The following is an 18,245-nucleotide window of genomic DNA, read 5'->3' as shown; positions in this document are numbered from 1 at the left end:
TTTAACAATACATTTCTTGTATTATTCATAATAAATCAACTAATGAATTGTTGAAGGAGACAGTAAATTAATTAAAAAGTACTAAATATAATTAACCTATTCTAAAAAAATAATCACTTCTAATTCAAATATTATGGGGCTTTTGATAATATAAATGCACAGATTAAAGAATGGAGTGGATGTTAGAATTGGGTTGGTTATGTTAGAGAGTTAAGAAATTTAAAATGTATTCCCCTATTCACAGATTTTAATTTCTAAATTGGACAACAACCAAGCATCTTGGAACAGACTATTCTAAATTCCCAAGCATGTCCGTGTGGGTCCTTTTAAGGGTTAATAGTACCATTTGCGTGTGTGAACGGACCAGACCAGAGTCTTCGGTGGTGGTAGACGTGGTCCCGACGCTGTAAGCGGACTCGCTGGTCGAGAGGCGCAGAGACTGGCTGCTGTTCACAGAGGTGGTGGACAGGCGTCTCTTCCGAGCTCGACAGTTATTTGGAATGTTGAATGCGCACCGCTTATGGTAGTTCAGTCCACACCCTGCAGGGGGAACCACAAAATAAGGAACCGGGATTATTACAGCAAGGGAGAGTGATGAATGCGAGGACGACATCCTGTGACATCATTTTACGGATTAAAAAAAAAGTGTTCTCACCATCACACTTAAGCCCTTGTCTGACTAGTCCAAACAACATCTCTCCACAATGATCGCAAAAGGCAGGGGCCCGATAGGAGTGTACGTTGAGAGCGTGGGGCCGAATCTGGAAATCTTCTGATGTGGCTGCCGCTAAAAGAAAAAGAATCCATTTATAGATAAGGTCTAAACATTTCATTCTTTTTTTTTCCTTTTTTTTGCTGCTTACCAGAAAGCACCACCTCCACCAGATCTCCCTCCTGAATATCACCTGCAGTTTTCACCAGCTGCAGGATGTTACTGGTTGTTGTGTCGTGCTTAAACAGCAAAATCTTATCATAGATACCATAGAAGCCACACTCAGGGAACTGTAACATAAAAGAAGAGAACAGAACGCATCTGTTCATTGGGCTGTGTAGAAATTGCAAAACAAGACTTGGATTATTTCTTTAAGCTGCCTGAGGCATGTTTTTTTTTACTAGTTCATTCTTAAAAAGATAATTAAATTAAAAATGATCACAGAAGATATCACATATTCAGTAATGCACGATGGAAAGTGTCAACAAACATACGATGTACAATATGGGTGTTGAACATCGCAATTATTAACATACACTGAAGAAATGAAATTTTCATGCTCTAATGAAAGAAATAAGATTTTCTTTTCATGTAGCAATTGCATCAGGCTGACTATAATTACAAAATATTGTGCCGCCCTGCTTGCAGACATTAGTTATTAGCCGTTTCCTATAATAGTAAAATTTCAGGCTAACCAGTTTGACTGTCCCAACAATATCACATCCAAGATGATGCATGTGGGGCAAGAAGAGGAATGCTGTTTGTTTTCCTGTGTTGAAGTCAAGGTTTACCCCATGGTCAAGAGTTAGCACTATACAGGAAGCATAACCCTGGTCTACACCTCGGAAGGACACAATCACCGATATATGCACATACACAAATATACAGTATAATCAGCATTGTGGTTCCAGAAAATGTCTGCCGCATGCTTGAATGTTTGTCTATCAGCGGTGCTAGAAGTAGCCCAGACAGCCCAGATTTACACCATGTGGTTAGCATGTCTGGGTTCAAATCATGTGTTTGAATTCATCTGCATTTGGTCAAGTGAAGACTCTAAATACCCACAAGTGTGAAAGTGAGAGTATATACTGTAGTTGTGCCTGTTCAAGCTCATCCGTAACCCAGAACAGGAGAATGGGTAGAAAAACGAATGGATGTATCTTTTAATATCAAGAGAGTGAATATTAAGAGGTCATGGGTAATTCTATGTTCATTAGTCATGTCAGCTGCAGTCAAAGACTCACCAATATAAAGTAGCGTCCCTGCAAAATGTGTATCTGCATTATTGCTTACCACAGCTGCCATATGATGCGTAATACAGTTTAATAAAAATATAAATATTTTCCCCCCACAACCAGACTCCAAAAGACAAACACAAATACACAAAATATAAAAACGACATGCATCAGGGCCCAGCACTGACACAAACAAGAAATAGCAGCTACCAATACGTGTACCCATAATTATAATCACCCACAGGCCTCAGAACAGTAGTTGAGTCCCAGCTCCCTTTTTTTTTTTTTTAAACTCCGCGCTGCTACTTCATCATGCCCAAACAGCCAAAAAAAGCAAGCCGGCCGCCATGACACGCAAAAGATACACAGTGTGCTAACCGCAATGGCACCAGTAACATCTTAGTGGCCCAAAAGTCTTTGGTGTTCGTCTGTGGGGAGTATTCTAGTCGCCTCTGTGAAAATTAACTGTTTTTTTTTCCTTTTCTGACAGCTACCAGATAGAGAGAGTGGTGGGAAATGTACTTTAGACTGGGTCATCAGGGGAAAGGGATGTTGTTTGTATTGCAATTAAATGAGCGGCCAATGTTAGCGTGAACATTGTACGGTGAGAACTTAGCTGTCTTTTTGAAAGAGAGATGTGCAGTCCACAGAGAGCAAATAGGCTGGAGAATCCGTGCGTGTACACTACATGGTGTCATATAGATATTTTATCTTGGAGACTGGGCTGTGTCTCTGGCCTGGATTTGGGTTACCAGGGATTAGGTTTCTTCACTATACCTGCAGTTCTTCGGGCCAACGAGGCCATTATGCCTGAAATGAATTATGAATAAGGCCTTCTTTACCTCCACCTCCCACCCCCCTCCCATGTTTCCCTTCCATCAACATCTCCCGTTTTCTTTGGATCCTTTCAAGCAATCACTTTATCTTCTTTTGCGCTCATTCATGGAGCTGTGCATATTTATGCACCGAAAAGTAATAAGGGCAGGAAATTTAAGAGAGGCTGTAAGTAGAAAAAGAGGTTAAGACGCTTTGATAATTTAGCCAGGCACGTCCCGTGTAGTAACCTAATGTCACGTTAAAGCCGGCCAGTGATGGCTATCATCACGAATGACTTGACTGACCTACTTTCTTCCATTTGGGAATCACGGTCTTGTGAGTACAGACTGGACTTTGTAGATTCAATCTATCGATATCTTGACTTCCGGAAATATTGTGGCGTGGGGAGAAATAAATAAATAAATAATGTGAGCCCAACTTGAACGAACTTAGTATCATGTCGAGTCTATTCATGTACGCAATTTCAATATAAATCAATAAAATATGACAAAACTGCAAGTTAGGGTGTAATTTTGACATGACTATTATGACCCTTTGTCCTTAGATGTAAACATACACGTTCCATGAAAGTCCACAATGCAGAGACAACAACATGGTTAACATGTCCCGTCCAACATACACAGCGTTCTAACCACAGGTGCAGTAGCCTTGTCTTAGGATCATATTATCGAGTCACCTGACATTTGGACAATATAATTATCATCCGTCATCACAGCTCTTTTTATAAATGTGACACGGTAGAGCCTAGTGACTTCCAGCTAGGCTGAAAATTTGTCATTTGGATTCAAACCACCTCCTATCTGAATTTGTCATAAAAATGTGACATATCATTGCTTCTTTCTTAATGCGAATCCCACCTCGCCACAAACTATTTTGGGGGGGAAAAAAGTAGTGCTCCATGCCAACAGAAACAAATGCAGATGAAAAATGATATGGCAGAGGTAATTGCACACGACACATTCAATATTTACAATCTGCATTCTATAACCCGGATGGTATTCAAACCTCATCATGACAGCAAGAAATGCATCGTTTGCACCGTATCCCCACTTTAACTCTCCACTCAGTGAGAACGTGTACGGCAAAAGGGCATGGGAAGCACATTCCATATATGGAATACAGGTATAAAAAGGAGCATGAATTCAACTTCCCTTTGTGTTGCCGTTGCCTAGTGCAGCTGCCAACAAAGCATAGTCCAGTCAGCCCTTTATTAAAAATCCACTCAACAACAAAACAATCTTTGTGTACACAATGCACACGTAAAACAGCCTTTCTCATCGGATGATATCACGACAGCAATATATCAGTGTGAGGTCACGGAGTGCGGCTATTGAGAGTGAAAGGTGAGCGGCAAATGACTGGGGCTGGGAATTTCTCCATTGCGAGACAAATAAAGGTTTGCTAATCTTATATTGTATATTCTGTCACATACGCAAATGTAATGCCACACTGAGTGTAACTCTTGACATCCAACGTTGGGTCATATGATGCAGGTGACATCACAGACGCGATAAGGAAGTGAGTCATTCGATTTCCGCAAAAAAAAAAATGGTCATGTGAATGTGAAAAGACCTCATTCCTGCATCATGTTCTGGTTGAAGTCATGTTCATTCAGTGACATTCTAGAAACAATCGCTTCGGTTGATGTCATGATGCACTGTGAGCAAGAAGAACAACAAAGGCTGGTGCGCGCTGCTGAGGAAGCCGTGTGTGCTTCTGCTTTTCGTCCTCCCCATCACTTCCCCCTTTTGCAGTCAAGCCGTCACAAACACAGGTGTGAACGTTCACATGTTGTCAGATGAAGGCAGCTTCACTGCCAAATGAACAACCGCATACTACAGGGGAAAAAAACCTGTCGTTCACATCACTGAAGAGTTTTGTGAAAACAACCCAAATATTGATGTCAATATCACAATAAAGGCTCCTTTGCCTTTTGTGCTTTTTTTTCAAAGGTTATTTCTGACAAGAACCAGCCTCAAAAAGTGGCATGACAAGAACACGAAACATATTCAACATTAAATTTTATGTAATTAAAGTCCAAATATGGCCTCGCTGTTCAAAGTTGGTATTGTACATTTTACAGCGGTTATGTTACGCAGTCACTGTTGGAGTTAAGACTGAAAGTGTCATCATTTTCACATATGGAAACCAACATGTTTTTACATTTGTATGTTAAGATGAGCGGCCCGGTAGTCCAGTGGTTAGCACGTCGGCTTCACAGTGCAGAGGTACCGGGTTCGATTCCAGCTCCGGCTTCCCTGTGTGGAGTTTGCATGTTCTTCCCGGGCCTGCGTGGGTTTTCTCCGGGTGCTCCGGTTTCCTCCCACATTCCAAAAACATGCATGGCAGGCCGATTGAACACTAAAAATTGTCCCTAGGTGTGAGTGTGAGTGCGAATGGTTGTTCGTCTCTGTGTGCCCTGCGATTGGCTGGCAACCGATTCAGGGTGTCCCCCGCCTACTGCCCGGAGACAGCTGGGATAGGCTCCAGCACCCCCCCGCGACCCTAGTGAGGATCAAGCGGTACGGAAGATGAATGAATGAATGAATGAATCAATGTTAAGATGAATGGAAAAATGTTACGGTTATTTTCCATGATGGATACATTTTGAAATTGAAACAAATTAGAGGTTCACTCTCATCTTAAAACCAATTGTGTTCAATGCCGTCGTCGCCAGACTAAAGCGTACAAAAGGCTATTTTGTGGAAGAGCATCAGTAGCTTCGGCTATTCCGATCCACGCTCCCCTTAAAAGATTCATACCAGCGGTGGCGGTGAGGAACACAGGTAGTGGCTCCAAGCGTCGCCCAATCTTAGCCACTAAAATGTTAGCCAAGTGGCACAGGGAACAATTGTGTGCTAGCGAGAGGTCGGTTCATCGTCAATTTCTATGCTCCTTCATCGAAAAGCATCTTTATGTGAAACCGGTCCATGGTGCAAAAAAAGGTTATTCTTGCATTACGACTTTCATCACATAGTTGGCAACCAAAAAAAATCTTGACTCGTTCAAAGCATACCTTCTAATGAGGTGTCAGACCTAAAAGTCAAACAAATACAACTGACTTTCAACGGCTTGCAAACCTCTTACATTGAGGGAAGTGTCTGGTTTGTGGTTCACACTGATGTAAACTGATACTAGATTTTGATGCATGCAAAACGTTCACATTTTGCAGTAGATCAAAGCGTGATGACTGAGAGAGGGGAAGGGTGAGACGTTACACGGCAACAACGGGCAAGGCTCTGTATTTGGACAATGCGGTGTATCCCAGAGACGCTGCAATGCTGTAGAATCTATTGGCTGAAGCTCAACAAGAAACGTTTTGGCCCTACATGGCGCGACAACAAGGCGATGATGTTTCTGCAGCAGAAGTGACTCCAGCGACAGAAAACTGACACAAGTTATTTTATAGGCGAAAGGAAACAGACTGCATCCCTTCAAGTGACACACATTGTTTAAACCGCCAAGTGCATCCGTGGAATCAATCAAATCGGCTGACACCGACAGTGCGTTTGTTCAAATGAAGTCAGCATCATCGCTGCTTCCTTCAGTGTCAGGCTGCGCTTCTTCCCCTTGTTAACATGTACTGGATTAGAAGAAGAGCACCATCATCAGTGACGTAATGAGACGTTTCCGTAGCAACATCCACGTGAAGACGTCAAAGACCTGCCATCGTTAGATCCTCACAGCAACCTGGTGCAACGCAAGAATGCCCTCCCCTCCTTCCAACAATGGAACAAAATGAGCTTGCTATTTTTAGGCCCAGTGAGGTCACACGATGGCGCAGACAACGTAAATGCTCGTCATTCCTCTAATGGTGCTCCTCCCACTGCCCTGATTGGAGTATTTACAGTGGACTTTCTGGATTTAACAACACAAAGAGAAATCATGATTTGCTGTCTTTCCCAAACATCAAATCACAGACATGATGACTGACATTTTTATTGCATAAAGGCTCATAACAACAGTTCCTCGCTGGGCTTGGTAGGCCTAAAAGGGAATGTGGGTAAACAAACAAATGGAAAGTGTGTGTGTGTGTGTGTGTGCGTGCGTGCAGGCTTAAGCGTCATTGAATGATTCTACTCCGTGATGTCACTGAACCAGATGTCAATCAGCGCCCGTCATCTCTGCAGTTAGGTTGGTTTCTGTTTGAATGTTAAAAGCAAAGGGATCTTTCTGGTTTCAATTAACCTCTGTTCTGCTACGACAATGGAGTTCAAGATAAATAGTAAAGGGGATGACATAAAATAACGCTTAAATCAATACATGATGTGAATGTGTTAAGTGAGAGCAAATGAAAACAACGCAGTGGTTTTTTTTCTTAAATTAAGGCTGTTGCAAAGGACATTCAGTGTAACAGAATTCAAAACAAAATTATCCTGTATTTAGATCCCAATAAGTGGATAATTGTGGTTGTAGTGTGTGTAGAGGCTATAACTACTTTCTCTTTTATTTTTCATTATTTCTCTCATTTATCTTTATTAGGTAAATAAAATATTAGGAGTGCCTCAGAGCATGATGCATTGTTGTTTGGGTCAAAAATGGATAACCTCTTTCTAGGGCCATTTTGACCTTTTTGGATCATTTTGTTTAAAAAGAAAAAAGTGCAGTAATTATATATATTTTCCCCTCAGTCAGTTTTGATATTTTATGACTTGGACTGACGTTTTGCTTGAATTTGATGCATGTGACACCATTTGTTTGTGAAGGAGTTTCTAAACTTTTGACTGCTACTCTATATTCAGTCAAATGGACAAAAGTACAACATGATTTACAGAATGTTGTGCAGGTTTAAGAAAGAGCAAAAGCCTGACTATAAAAAAATATCCATGTGCTTGGAGTGTGTTGCCATCTGAAGTTCATTGAAGAGCATGGCCCTCCTTAGAATTGGTATGCATGCATTCTTTTATTTTCCCACTCGAAGATGCCAGAAGGACCAAAACAACAAATGGCCTGAGATGCCTTGAGAGCGACAAAGAAATGTGTTTGTTCTTTGGGAACATGTTGAGCGAAGCAGAGATAACATCTCAAGCCTCGGAAACTCTGGTGTGATGCCCACATTGCTCTAACTTGATGACTCTTAACCTGTTTATGTTGTTTGTCTGAAAATGTGCATGTTTTGGTAATTGTCATTATTAATTGACCAAATTAGATTAAATCATTACTCGCGCATGTTGTGATACAATCTGAGAATGCTCTCTGTGGTGAATCCGCGGATTAATTACGTTTCTATAGTTAATGGGATTTCCCAAAAAAAAGCTTGTCCGTGCTCACTTACATAAAAAAAATAAAGTAAAAATGTTCTCTACTATCTCAATTAATTAAACACCATAACTTGTATAGCATGTTATACAACATGTAGCCATTACATTTTGCGCAATGACAGCAAGGTTATTTTAGTTCATGAAAACTAATTAAATAAGGCTACGTTCAGACTTCAGACAAATACGACAAAGATAGGATTTTTTATTTCTTTGCCCAGATGTGACCTGTATCTGATTTTTTTTCGGACAGAACAATTCAATTCCGATTTTTAAAAATCTGACCTGGATCACCTTCGTATGTAGCCCAAGAGCAGATACATATTGGAATTTTTTGCAATGAGACCTCAGTCTGAAGGGACAGATCGCATATGTCCGATCCAAATTAGACAAGAGAATTGGATTTCACCCCAACTTCCAAATTGAACATTAGATATGCAGTCTAAATGTAACTGAACAAGAACTAAAATTGAAAAAAAATGTTAACAAAATAAAATAAAAACGAAAATGCTTTTAAAAACTAAGTTACTGAACCTTCATTTTAGGTTTTAGGTCTATAATAATCACGAATCTATCCTTCGTTTTCATCTTTGGCAATTAATATAATAGATGAGTTTGGGGATTGATTTTAAATGCTTTTATTTCGGTATTACAGCATGGCCAATAGCTGGAAGAAGGAAAGTCGTGCACATGCCACACTTATTGTACTCCAACATCTGTGGATGCTTTCCAGCAGCTGTTTTTGATTGTGGATGTTTTATTTTTTAATATATTTTTGTTACACAATACATACCGTGATGTATTGTACCACTCCGAAAACTAATTAAAACGAAAATACCCCCCCCCCCACAAAAGCCAAAAAAACGTCCTCAAAATGAAATAAAAAGTCAAATGAACATTCCAAAACAATTGTAAATCCGAATGGCAGAGATGTGAATGCTGAAGGAAAGAAAAATATGTATGGTAGGGATGTGAGGTATATAATACACCGTACATTTGCTCTCCGACTGCACATGATTCCGTGCAAAAATGGCCTTGAGCATGTCTGACTATGGAGCTGGAGGAGCTGCCAGCCGTACATTCGTCGACATAAACCATGCTCCCTGTTTTCCCAGCTAGTCGGGACCTATTGGGGAAATGTTAGGCACTAAACTAACTTGCTCCAGTCCAGACCAGCTGTTAGCTGCGGCTAGCCAGTGCGGTTAAACAAGGTGGCACAGCCACTCCTAAAATTCACTAAACCTCGCCTCCATGGTGGTAATAGGCCACACTTCTAACAAGTTTGTTATAGCTAACAGTGGGCAAATATTATCGAATCATGTAGGCACCAAGCAAGAAGAGAGAGCAGGAGATGATAGAGAAGTCATGCTAGCTACTAAGCTAACTTAAAATGTGCATTAGCAAAACATCACAAAAAGTGTTTAGATGGTACAGTTCACTTTTTGTAGCAGTCCGACTAGAACTAATAAAGGTTGAAAGCCTCTTTCTATACATAATACAATAAATGTTCTGAAAAATTGCATGATATCTTTGTTTTGTTGTAACTTCTTGCTTTTTTTTTAAACACACTATACATTTTGCTTTGCTTTGGGCCTATGAAACCAAATTCTGAAATACTTCAATGATAGATTTTGTATTGATTTTTTTTACTGTGATATGAATTTTGGGACAATACATCCATCCCGAATTTATCCAGTGGCATAAATGCAGAGAATCTTTTGACTATATTCAACAAAAGGAGTTGATGCGTTTTCTTTAAAATTGTAATCCAAAGGCTGTGAATATGATTTTCCCCTTTGGCAAGGGCAGCTGTGAATTTTGCTGAATAACATGGTGACTCATGCATCAGGCACACCCAAATTCTGCCACACCTTCATTGGTTGTTTGAAGGTAGATTTCATGGTGACATTTGCTGTAGGCTAGGCTGTGATGATAGTGATGGTGTAGGATATAATGAAAAAAAAAATGCACACGAATGGCTGTGTGCGTACAAGCAGACATACAAAGCGTTTCATCTCGCTTGAAGCATTTCAGGAGGGTGGGAAAGGTCATGGTTGAGGCGTGATCTGGCAGGATAGAAGGACTGAAGGATAAAGAAGATAGGCAATGCTATATTGAATGTCACTTATTCTCATCTCCAGCATGTGGCTTGCCCCAGTGTAGGTAAGCTGATCAGAAGCTTGGAATCAAGCCACTGTGAGTGCCAATGAACAATTGATAGATTCATGACAAGCGATCAATAGTTCAACTCCATTTTTTGGATGTTTGAAAAGTTTAATTGTCTTGTTTAAGTAAATAAACAAGACAAATGACAACATTTGAAGACATTAAAAATGTTGAATTCTATATTATCTCATCCTATATTATGAGCAGTTCAGACTTTTGTCCGTGCACATAAAATATATTTTAATGGGGCTTAAATAATTTGTGTCATTTGCAGCCACAATAGTGCTCCATGCGGCAAGCAGTACATTTGATCGTTTTGCCGGACTGTGAATGAATGGCAGCGTGACAATGCAGTCATTGTCATTAAATAGTCAGCCGCTGAACACGGTATCAGTCTCACGATGGGAACACTGCGTGTAATAAAGCACCGAAGACAACCACAGGAAAACTTAAAAAGATCTCCGGAAATGATTTGGACTGCCGGGTTTCACGTGGCCATCACTTGTAATTCCTAATTCTCCAAAGTTCTCATCAACAGAAGTCACACTGAAACTAATCTATGATAGCAGACGCAGACGCAGACGCAGACACAGACACACACAAGCTGCATGCTGAGAGCCACAATAGACACATAGTTCAAGCATGAGTCATCCCACCGCCTTCCATGCACGCTCCAGCTCCTTTACGTAAAAGCTGTTGTTTCTTCCCCTATGGCTTCGGATTCTAATTGGAAGAAAATACGAGTGGCAAACGTGGGACATGGAAGAACCCCAGTCATATGACTAACAACTGTTTGCATGAGTCACGGAAGCCTAAAAAGGAACAAAAATCCATGGCCCCTTGATCCTTGATCAAAATCCTCAAAGAGTGTGTTATAATTACTGAGTAACACAGGTCCTACTCAACTACAATATGCTTTCATGTGTTTTCAGTTTGAACAAACACCAAGGCGCAAAATCAGTTACAACTCTCGTTGACAATTTTAAACGATGACACATTATTTTCATTTTTATGAAAGCATTCATGTGAAGAGAAGACTTGAAAGGACCAAAACAAAAACAAATGAGTAAAAATGCCACTCACCGTGGTCGCTTGACATATTCCGACAATTTATTTTGAAACAGACAATTTTACAACACAGGCCAGTGAGACGCTGTTTGTTATTCTATAATGAATAAAGTTGTCGTTCGTACACAATGGTTGTCTGCGCGCCGATAATTTGCGAAAGAAGCTTCAGCCGCAGCTATCAATCTCTTAAAACTGGCAGCGATTGTGATAAGCCTCAACTCGTTAGCTTTCAGCTAACTTTGGACTTGTCTGCTACCTTCTGCAGCGATGCATTCGGTCACTGGCGACACCGGCAGAAGCAGCGTGGAAGAAGCAAAACATAGATAGCGTATAATCATAGATCTACCAAGTACTTGTGTTTGTTTTGGCCATGAGTTTTCTTTTCCGGCTTTCATGAGGTTGCGTACAGAGATTTACTCAAAGTACAAACAATCCTTAAAAGTTGGCAGCTCAGGAGCAGGCTCTCGAACGGAGACCAGTCTGTGATGGTGAATAGGCCCTTCGACTGCATGAATGACAAAACTATGGTCCGTTTTAAATCAGCTCTGGTCTCATTTTGTTGTCTATTTTACTAATTAAATACAATATTTGTCAATGAAAAAATGTGTCATTACATTTTTCATTTATTACTGTCTCCTACATACATCAACAGGGAAGTGAACAAGGAACTTAATAGGTCGAATTTGGTTCAATACTCGTCATCTCTCCATGGTGCAAAAGTCTCATTAAAAGGGTGGAGAAAGTTTTCATCATTAAGTAAGTACCTGCTGATCTAGGAGGAAGCAAAAGGGGGAAAATAAAATATACAATGCTGGGTGTGTGTAAATATGTGCAAGACAGGAGGAGATTCTGGGTGCGGCACAAAACTGGTTAGCGCCAAACTGAAAATGTGGTGATCTCGCCGCATTATCTCACATTCACAGGACTCCTCAATAAGCACACCTGTACAATCCATTACAAAAGCTCCAAGCCTCCAGCCGCAAAGTAGCAATTCCGGATACAAACAACAAACATCTCCATGGATCGTGTCATCTGACCTTCTCAACTCCCCCTGCGCATCCTTGCTTGTGGTCTCCTGGCAGCAGTGCGGTGCTTTGTATAATCAAATGTGCAAGTGTTGACTAAACCTCCTCCTCTGCAGCACACCACAAATAGCAAGGGAACAACGAGCAACGGTCAGTGATGTGGAGTCGTTTCGCTAACATGCAAATCAAGTGGGATAACCACACAGACGCACAGTATGACAAATGGATGCCTCCTTCTGAAGCCTGTGCCAACTGACATAGGCCAAAAAAGTTGACCGCACTCTGGATTGGTTGCCATTCCATCACAGCGACATTGTTAAGACCACAGTGCCTATGAACTGATCCCACACCAGGTTAATAAAAGCCAGTTATGTGAACCATTACGCAACCAGTGGCAGAAATGAAGACGACTGTGATTATATGGTGCAAATTGCCGCAGAAATTGAGACTTGGTTCTGAGAGATGCCAAAGGAAAGAAATCGACAACAATAACACCGGTCAATAGGTCACAACATGTTAAAACATTTTCCAGATACCACGTAAAAATACGGACAATGAAGTTCCCAAACCTTTTGGCCCTCCCGATGACTTTCACATCACTCTTTTTTGACAATGGACGCTACAGCTTCTTGTTTGCTTTCAAACTTAGCTTGTAGCAGACGCGAGCACATTTTCAGCATGATGTCTCTGATCCACCGGTGAAAGCACATTTTGATTCACTCCTCTTTCATCTAGAACTGCTTCAAACAACAAAGTGTATGCAGAAAAAGTGGTTAAGATCGCACAACTGTCTGTGTCTTATATGTTGTTTTGTATTATTTTGTCATGTTATGCACATTATTTATCATTTAAGCACATTATTTTCAAAATTAAACTTCAGATGACGATTGTCCAAAAAAACTCGGGACCATGTGAACAAATCAGAGAGCTTGGCGAAAAACCGAGGATGAGCATGCAAACTCAAAAGGAAGGCTTGAGCCGAAATGCGAGGCAGACTAAACCACTAAGTCACCATGCTGCACCCCTGATTAAAACAAGTTTCATTATGTTCAATTGGATTCCAAATCCGACCGGCGATGCAGCTGTACACCGTTCACGTTTCTATTCAGTCTTTGTTGAGATTGAATACATTTGGCGCCCACCCAATTGCATGGGACTCTGGTCCAATCTGTGTTAATGGCACACGGTGACTGACAAAAGGATCTGAGGACACTTCCAAGCAATCGTCGAGTATTCCCACGATAAACTCAGCGGATCTCATTAAAATTGGTTCCGCCGCTGCATGCATAATGCTAACCTAGTTTGTCGTGCTGTTCCATGAGCTCACCGTGTTTTTGTGTGGATTACACATGCAAAAGGGTGAGGTAAACAGGAGGTGGTGTGTGTGATCCCAATCCTGAGGCCAAACAGCTTCTCTTGGGAGGACGATAAAACAAGCACGTGTCTACCAGAACGGAGATGGAAACAATGGCCAGGGCAGGGGCTCTGAGTCACGGCTGACTCTGTGTGTGTGTGATATATATATTAAGGGTGAGAATGCTTCCAATAAAATCAAAAACGATTTTCCGATTGAAATCGTTTTTTTTTTTTTGGTTACATGTCATGGTTACAGTCACCATTGAGGCGTGTCCGACACAAAAGCTGCAGCATGATTTGACGGAAATACACGTTGGGATTCCAAGCAACAGAAAAAAGTTGAAACATTGACAGGAAAGTGGGCATTCGCTGTTAAGGGTCATGTTTGGAAAGTGAAGGTTCGTGTTGGAAACCAGCGTGCGCCATGAGACGGGAAGTGAATGGAAAAACGTGCCAATGGAATACTGTACTAGGAGGGAGCCTGTGAATAAACAGAGCCGGTGACTCACCCTTTCTGGGATGGGTGAGATGACCGTGGGCGATGGTTGGGGTGCAGGGGTGCACTCTGCACCACACAAGCCCTCTAAAAACACAGCAATACTGTATAGGCATTCATGCTTGCACATCGACACTCGGGCACTCAAGCTCGGCTGGGACAAGCCACCTATTGTCCTCGTCCCTCAACTAAATCCTTCTGCACTAGCGGAGCTGGAGTTTTGTATTTAGGGGATTTTAGCATTTCTTGCCAAGTGTGGGTGTGCAGCTCATGTGGTAAGACTTGAGAATGAACAGTTTCAGGGTCCTCTTTTTTTTTCCCTAATCGTTCTCACTCCAGACTAATCTCCATCCACCACACTCAGCAGTACTGTCATTTACTTTTACTGCACATGGCCAAGTTGGTGTTAAACCAGAAGCTCAATTCTGTTTGGACTATGGTATCGAAAACATCTGTTTGCTATTATAGTTCCTCCATAGGATGAGGGAAATAATAAATACCACTATAATATTTTGTATTTATCGGGTAAGGAACCATACTTGGGAACCTAAAAAAAGTTAGAAATGACTATAATTGTGGTTAGCACATTTGCATGACAGTTCTGAGGTTGAGTGTTCAAATCTGGGGCTTACATCTCGGGAGTTTGCATGTTTACCCCATGCTTATGTGCGTTTTCACCGAGTCTAGTTTAGCACTGTGTATCTCCTGAGTTCCGTGCGCACACAGCACGCAACATCCTGTGAGGCCGCACATCCGAAACGCAGTGCACATTCCAACAACAAACATACTGATCATTTCTAAAATATGGAAATCAGACTACTGCATTTGCAATAGCCAACTCGACGTAGTTCTGCATGAAAAAGAAAAGGCGAATAACATTCAATTTGCGGAAATTTTGCGGGATCTCTACGTTAGAGGCAGGTGAGTTTCTTGTATAGAGTTACGTTATCTTTTGGGAGAGGAATTGGTCATGCACATGCCAGGAAGATTCACAATGTCGAGCAATGCTAATTTTTCCTAGCAAGAAATTGTGCTTTGATGAAAAGCAATTTCTTGTGTATGGTAAGGTCATTAGATTACATTAAAATAAAATAGAAAACAAACACACACAGCGGTACCTCTACTTGCGAAATGAATTGGTTCTGGAAGAATTTTTTTCACTAGAAAGTTTTGTAAGTAGAGACGGGTTTTCCACGTAAACGCCCTAATTTGTTGCAAGCCCCTCAAAATTCAGACATAAATGTTTCCTAAAGCATAAAAATGCATCTAAACATGTAACAAGTAAATTTGACAATTAGATCATTGTGCAATAAATGAGAGTTGTGCGTAATATAAAAAACTAAGAACAGAGTAAAGAATAAAAAATCGTCATTTAACTTTTAACTGCGCCGTCATCATTTTTTGCTCTTTTGAGTTCATGTTTTCTCTCAGAAGCGTTTTTTTGCCTGGAATTCTGTAAAGAAGCTTTTAACAGTCCTTTGAAAATCTCCACGGTGAACATCAGCATAGTGAGCGATGAGCCTATTGCTGCTAGAAAAGTCTAGTTAATACAGTGTCTTTTTGTATCATTTCCCCCACAAAAAACTCATGAGAACAGGAGCCAACAAGAACATGACAAGAGATGACCTTGCAGATTTTCAATTGTGAAGAAATGTACACAAAGCTGATCAGCGTAGGCTTTGGTAATGTGTCGATATAATCGCATAAGCAGCCTAATTGGCCCCTGCAAAGCTCCTGCTCCAAACAATCTTAAAAACACCTCATTTTAAGAAAACTTCAGCACTGGTATTTTTGTTTTCTCATGAGGTTGAAACATGGTATGCCCCTGCATAGTGAAAATAAACTACTACTGGTGTATAGGAAGACCGTATTTCCCACAATGCTCAGTACATCCTGCAGCAAAGAGGATGTAAACAATCTCACGTCTGCAGATTGTTTCTCACTTTTTCACAGCCCGCCTCTTTTCACCACGCCTGTATTAATCTGAAAATTACTTGTATTGCTGATGATACAACTCACACATTCATCTATACACTTGGGGAACCAAGACGACCAGTTTAGGGTTTAAAAGTCATTAGCTGCCATACTCACCATGGTCTGCATAATGCGTTACAGAACCAAAGTTGTATCAAAATTATACTTTAAAAAGATGATCCGTTTTGATTTGATACTGCCAGGGACGGGTTGTTGTTTATCATTGTGCTCGTCATTTGGAGTGGTGTCAAACTGCACAGCCTCTTAACTGACAGCTGTTAGTCATGTCACATTGCACCTATGATGCTGCTCGAACGGGTAACTAGAGGTGCAACGGTTAATCGAAAACTAATTGATTAATGTATAATTATTTTTTGTCACCAAAGAATCATTTGAATGCCTTTTTTTAAATTGTTCAAAGACTTGCAATTTCAGCTTCTCAACAGGAAATGTTAACCGATTTCGGTCGTCCTGAATGAAAGCTGTCATATCTGTGATCGTTTTGTTTTCAGCCCCGGCTCGAGTGAAGGGCGTTTACTTCCAAAAGGTATTTTTGTATTATCTGGCTACATTGGTTGCTCAACGATTTGTGTTCAGACGGCTCATTGGTTGAGTGGTTATCACATCTGGCTCACAGTGCAGACATACAGGGTTCGATTCCAGCTCCGGCTTTCCTGTGTGGAGTTTGCATGTTTCCTCCCACATTCCAAAAACATGCATGGCAGGCTGATTGAACACTCCCAATTGTCCCTAGGTGCGAGTGTGAGCGTGGAGGGTTGTTTGTCTCCGTGCGCCCTGCGATTGGCTGGCAACCGATTCAGGGTGTCCCCCGCCTACTGCCCGAAGACAGCTGGGAAAGGGTCCAGCACGCCCCCGCGACCCTTGTGAGGATAAGCGGATCGGAAAATGGATGGATGGAGGGATTTGTGTTCACGTATCTGTTGGTTAAGGGTTATCATACCACAACATCAATGCTATTCGTTACCCTGTCAATGGCGTTTTACCTTTTTTTTGTTAGCATTTCGCCAAATGGCCTTTCCTAAGGTAAAGCTATGTGGCTGTTTTAAACATGCAACATGTAGTTCCATTTGTTTTATGTTTAGTTTGACAGCTTGTTGTGATGAGAGTGGAGTTCACTGCCGCCATATTTTTACTGAATGTCACAAATTTTTGCTCACAAGAAAATAACAAAAATTGGCCAAATGATGGCCTGTCTCTCAAAAAGCTCTGAAGTCAGTATCTCAAGTAGCAGTTTGGATGTCCATCCGTCCCTCCATTAATTATCCAAAGTTCGTAGACGTGATGGAGCCTATACCAGTCGTCTTTGGGCTTTGGTTATTAAAAATACAGGGTCGGGGGGTACCAAAGATAGATAGATATACACTAATATCCACATCGGTGAAATTAGTGAGAGTATATGATGAATGCATATTTTTTTTATGTATAATAGATGCAAAAATACAGTTCATGTTTTCTTTCTTTTTTTTTTTTAACTGTATACTGTACCTACTTTTGCACCTCCTATTACCGGGTATATCTTTTACGTCACCAGTCTTGGAACTTTTCAGACATATATCAAAAGAAATCTAAACAATTTAAGTTGGGAACAAAAGAACACAATAAAATGGAACAGCAACATGGCTAGACACTTTCAGCATCAATGGGTTGGAATGTTTGTTCTTGGCATACAATAAAAGCGTTCTTGGCCTTGGGTGTCGGACGGAGCACAACAAGGCTGCCGAACTGAGCTAAGTGTCATTGCAATCGTTTAGTAAGAGCAAAATTGTCAAATTTCCCCAGAGTCTAGTAACAAATTTCTTGCTCAAATGTGATGAAACACTGGCAACAAACGCACACATATACAAGGACAAAACCGCACAAAAGCGTGCATTGGTGCATAATTTGTTGGCATCGGGTCCAAGCCTCCGACGTAACAATTTGGTAAAAGTCATATTTTTTCATAATTCTACACTCTTGGTCTGTCCATTTGTGTGTGTGTGATTTTTTCACATTATTGACCGGTGGAAGTGTTGAAAATGCAATGTTAATGCTGTTTTGGGGTCTCCTGAGAAGTGATGAATTTGGAGGTAGAAAGCGATAGGAGCATGTGCGTGTGTG

The 18,245-nt window shown here is 41.0% G+C and overlaps 1 protein-coding gene across 2 annotated transcripts in view; it reads right to left on the bottom strand.

The window, feature by feature from the left end:
• prkd2 (protein kinase D2) overlaps nt 1-18,245 on the bottom strand; it is a 29,502-nt gene that overhangs the window by 10,135 nt on the left and 1,122 nt on the right. Inside the window, exons 2-4 of one of the 2 annotated variants that reach the window (XM_052079181.1) lie at nt 864-1,002; nt 656-787; nt 365-540 (exon numbers count right to left, since the gene is read on the bottom strand). In XM_052079181.1, coding sequence (XP_051935141.1) covers nt 365-540; nt 656-787; nt 864-1,002 — 447 coding nt within the window. Of the gene's footprint in view, nt 1-343; nt 541-655; nt 788-863; nt 1,003-18,245 lie in introns of both variants that reach the window. The other variant, XM_052079179.1, reaches the window with a different exon arrangement.

Source organism: Hippocampus zosterae, chromosome 10 (assembly GCF_025434085.1).
Source record: "Hippocampus zosterae strain Florida chromosome 10, ASM2543408v3, whole genome shotgun sequence".
Taxonomy (NCBI): Eukaryota; Metazoa; Chordata; class Actinopteri; order Syngnathiformes; family Syngnathidae; genus Hippocampus; species Hippocampus zosterae.
This window is presented reverse-complemented; position numbering and strand designations above follow the sequence as displayed.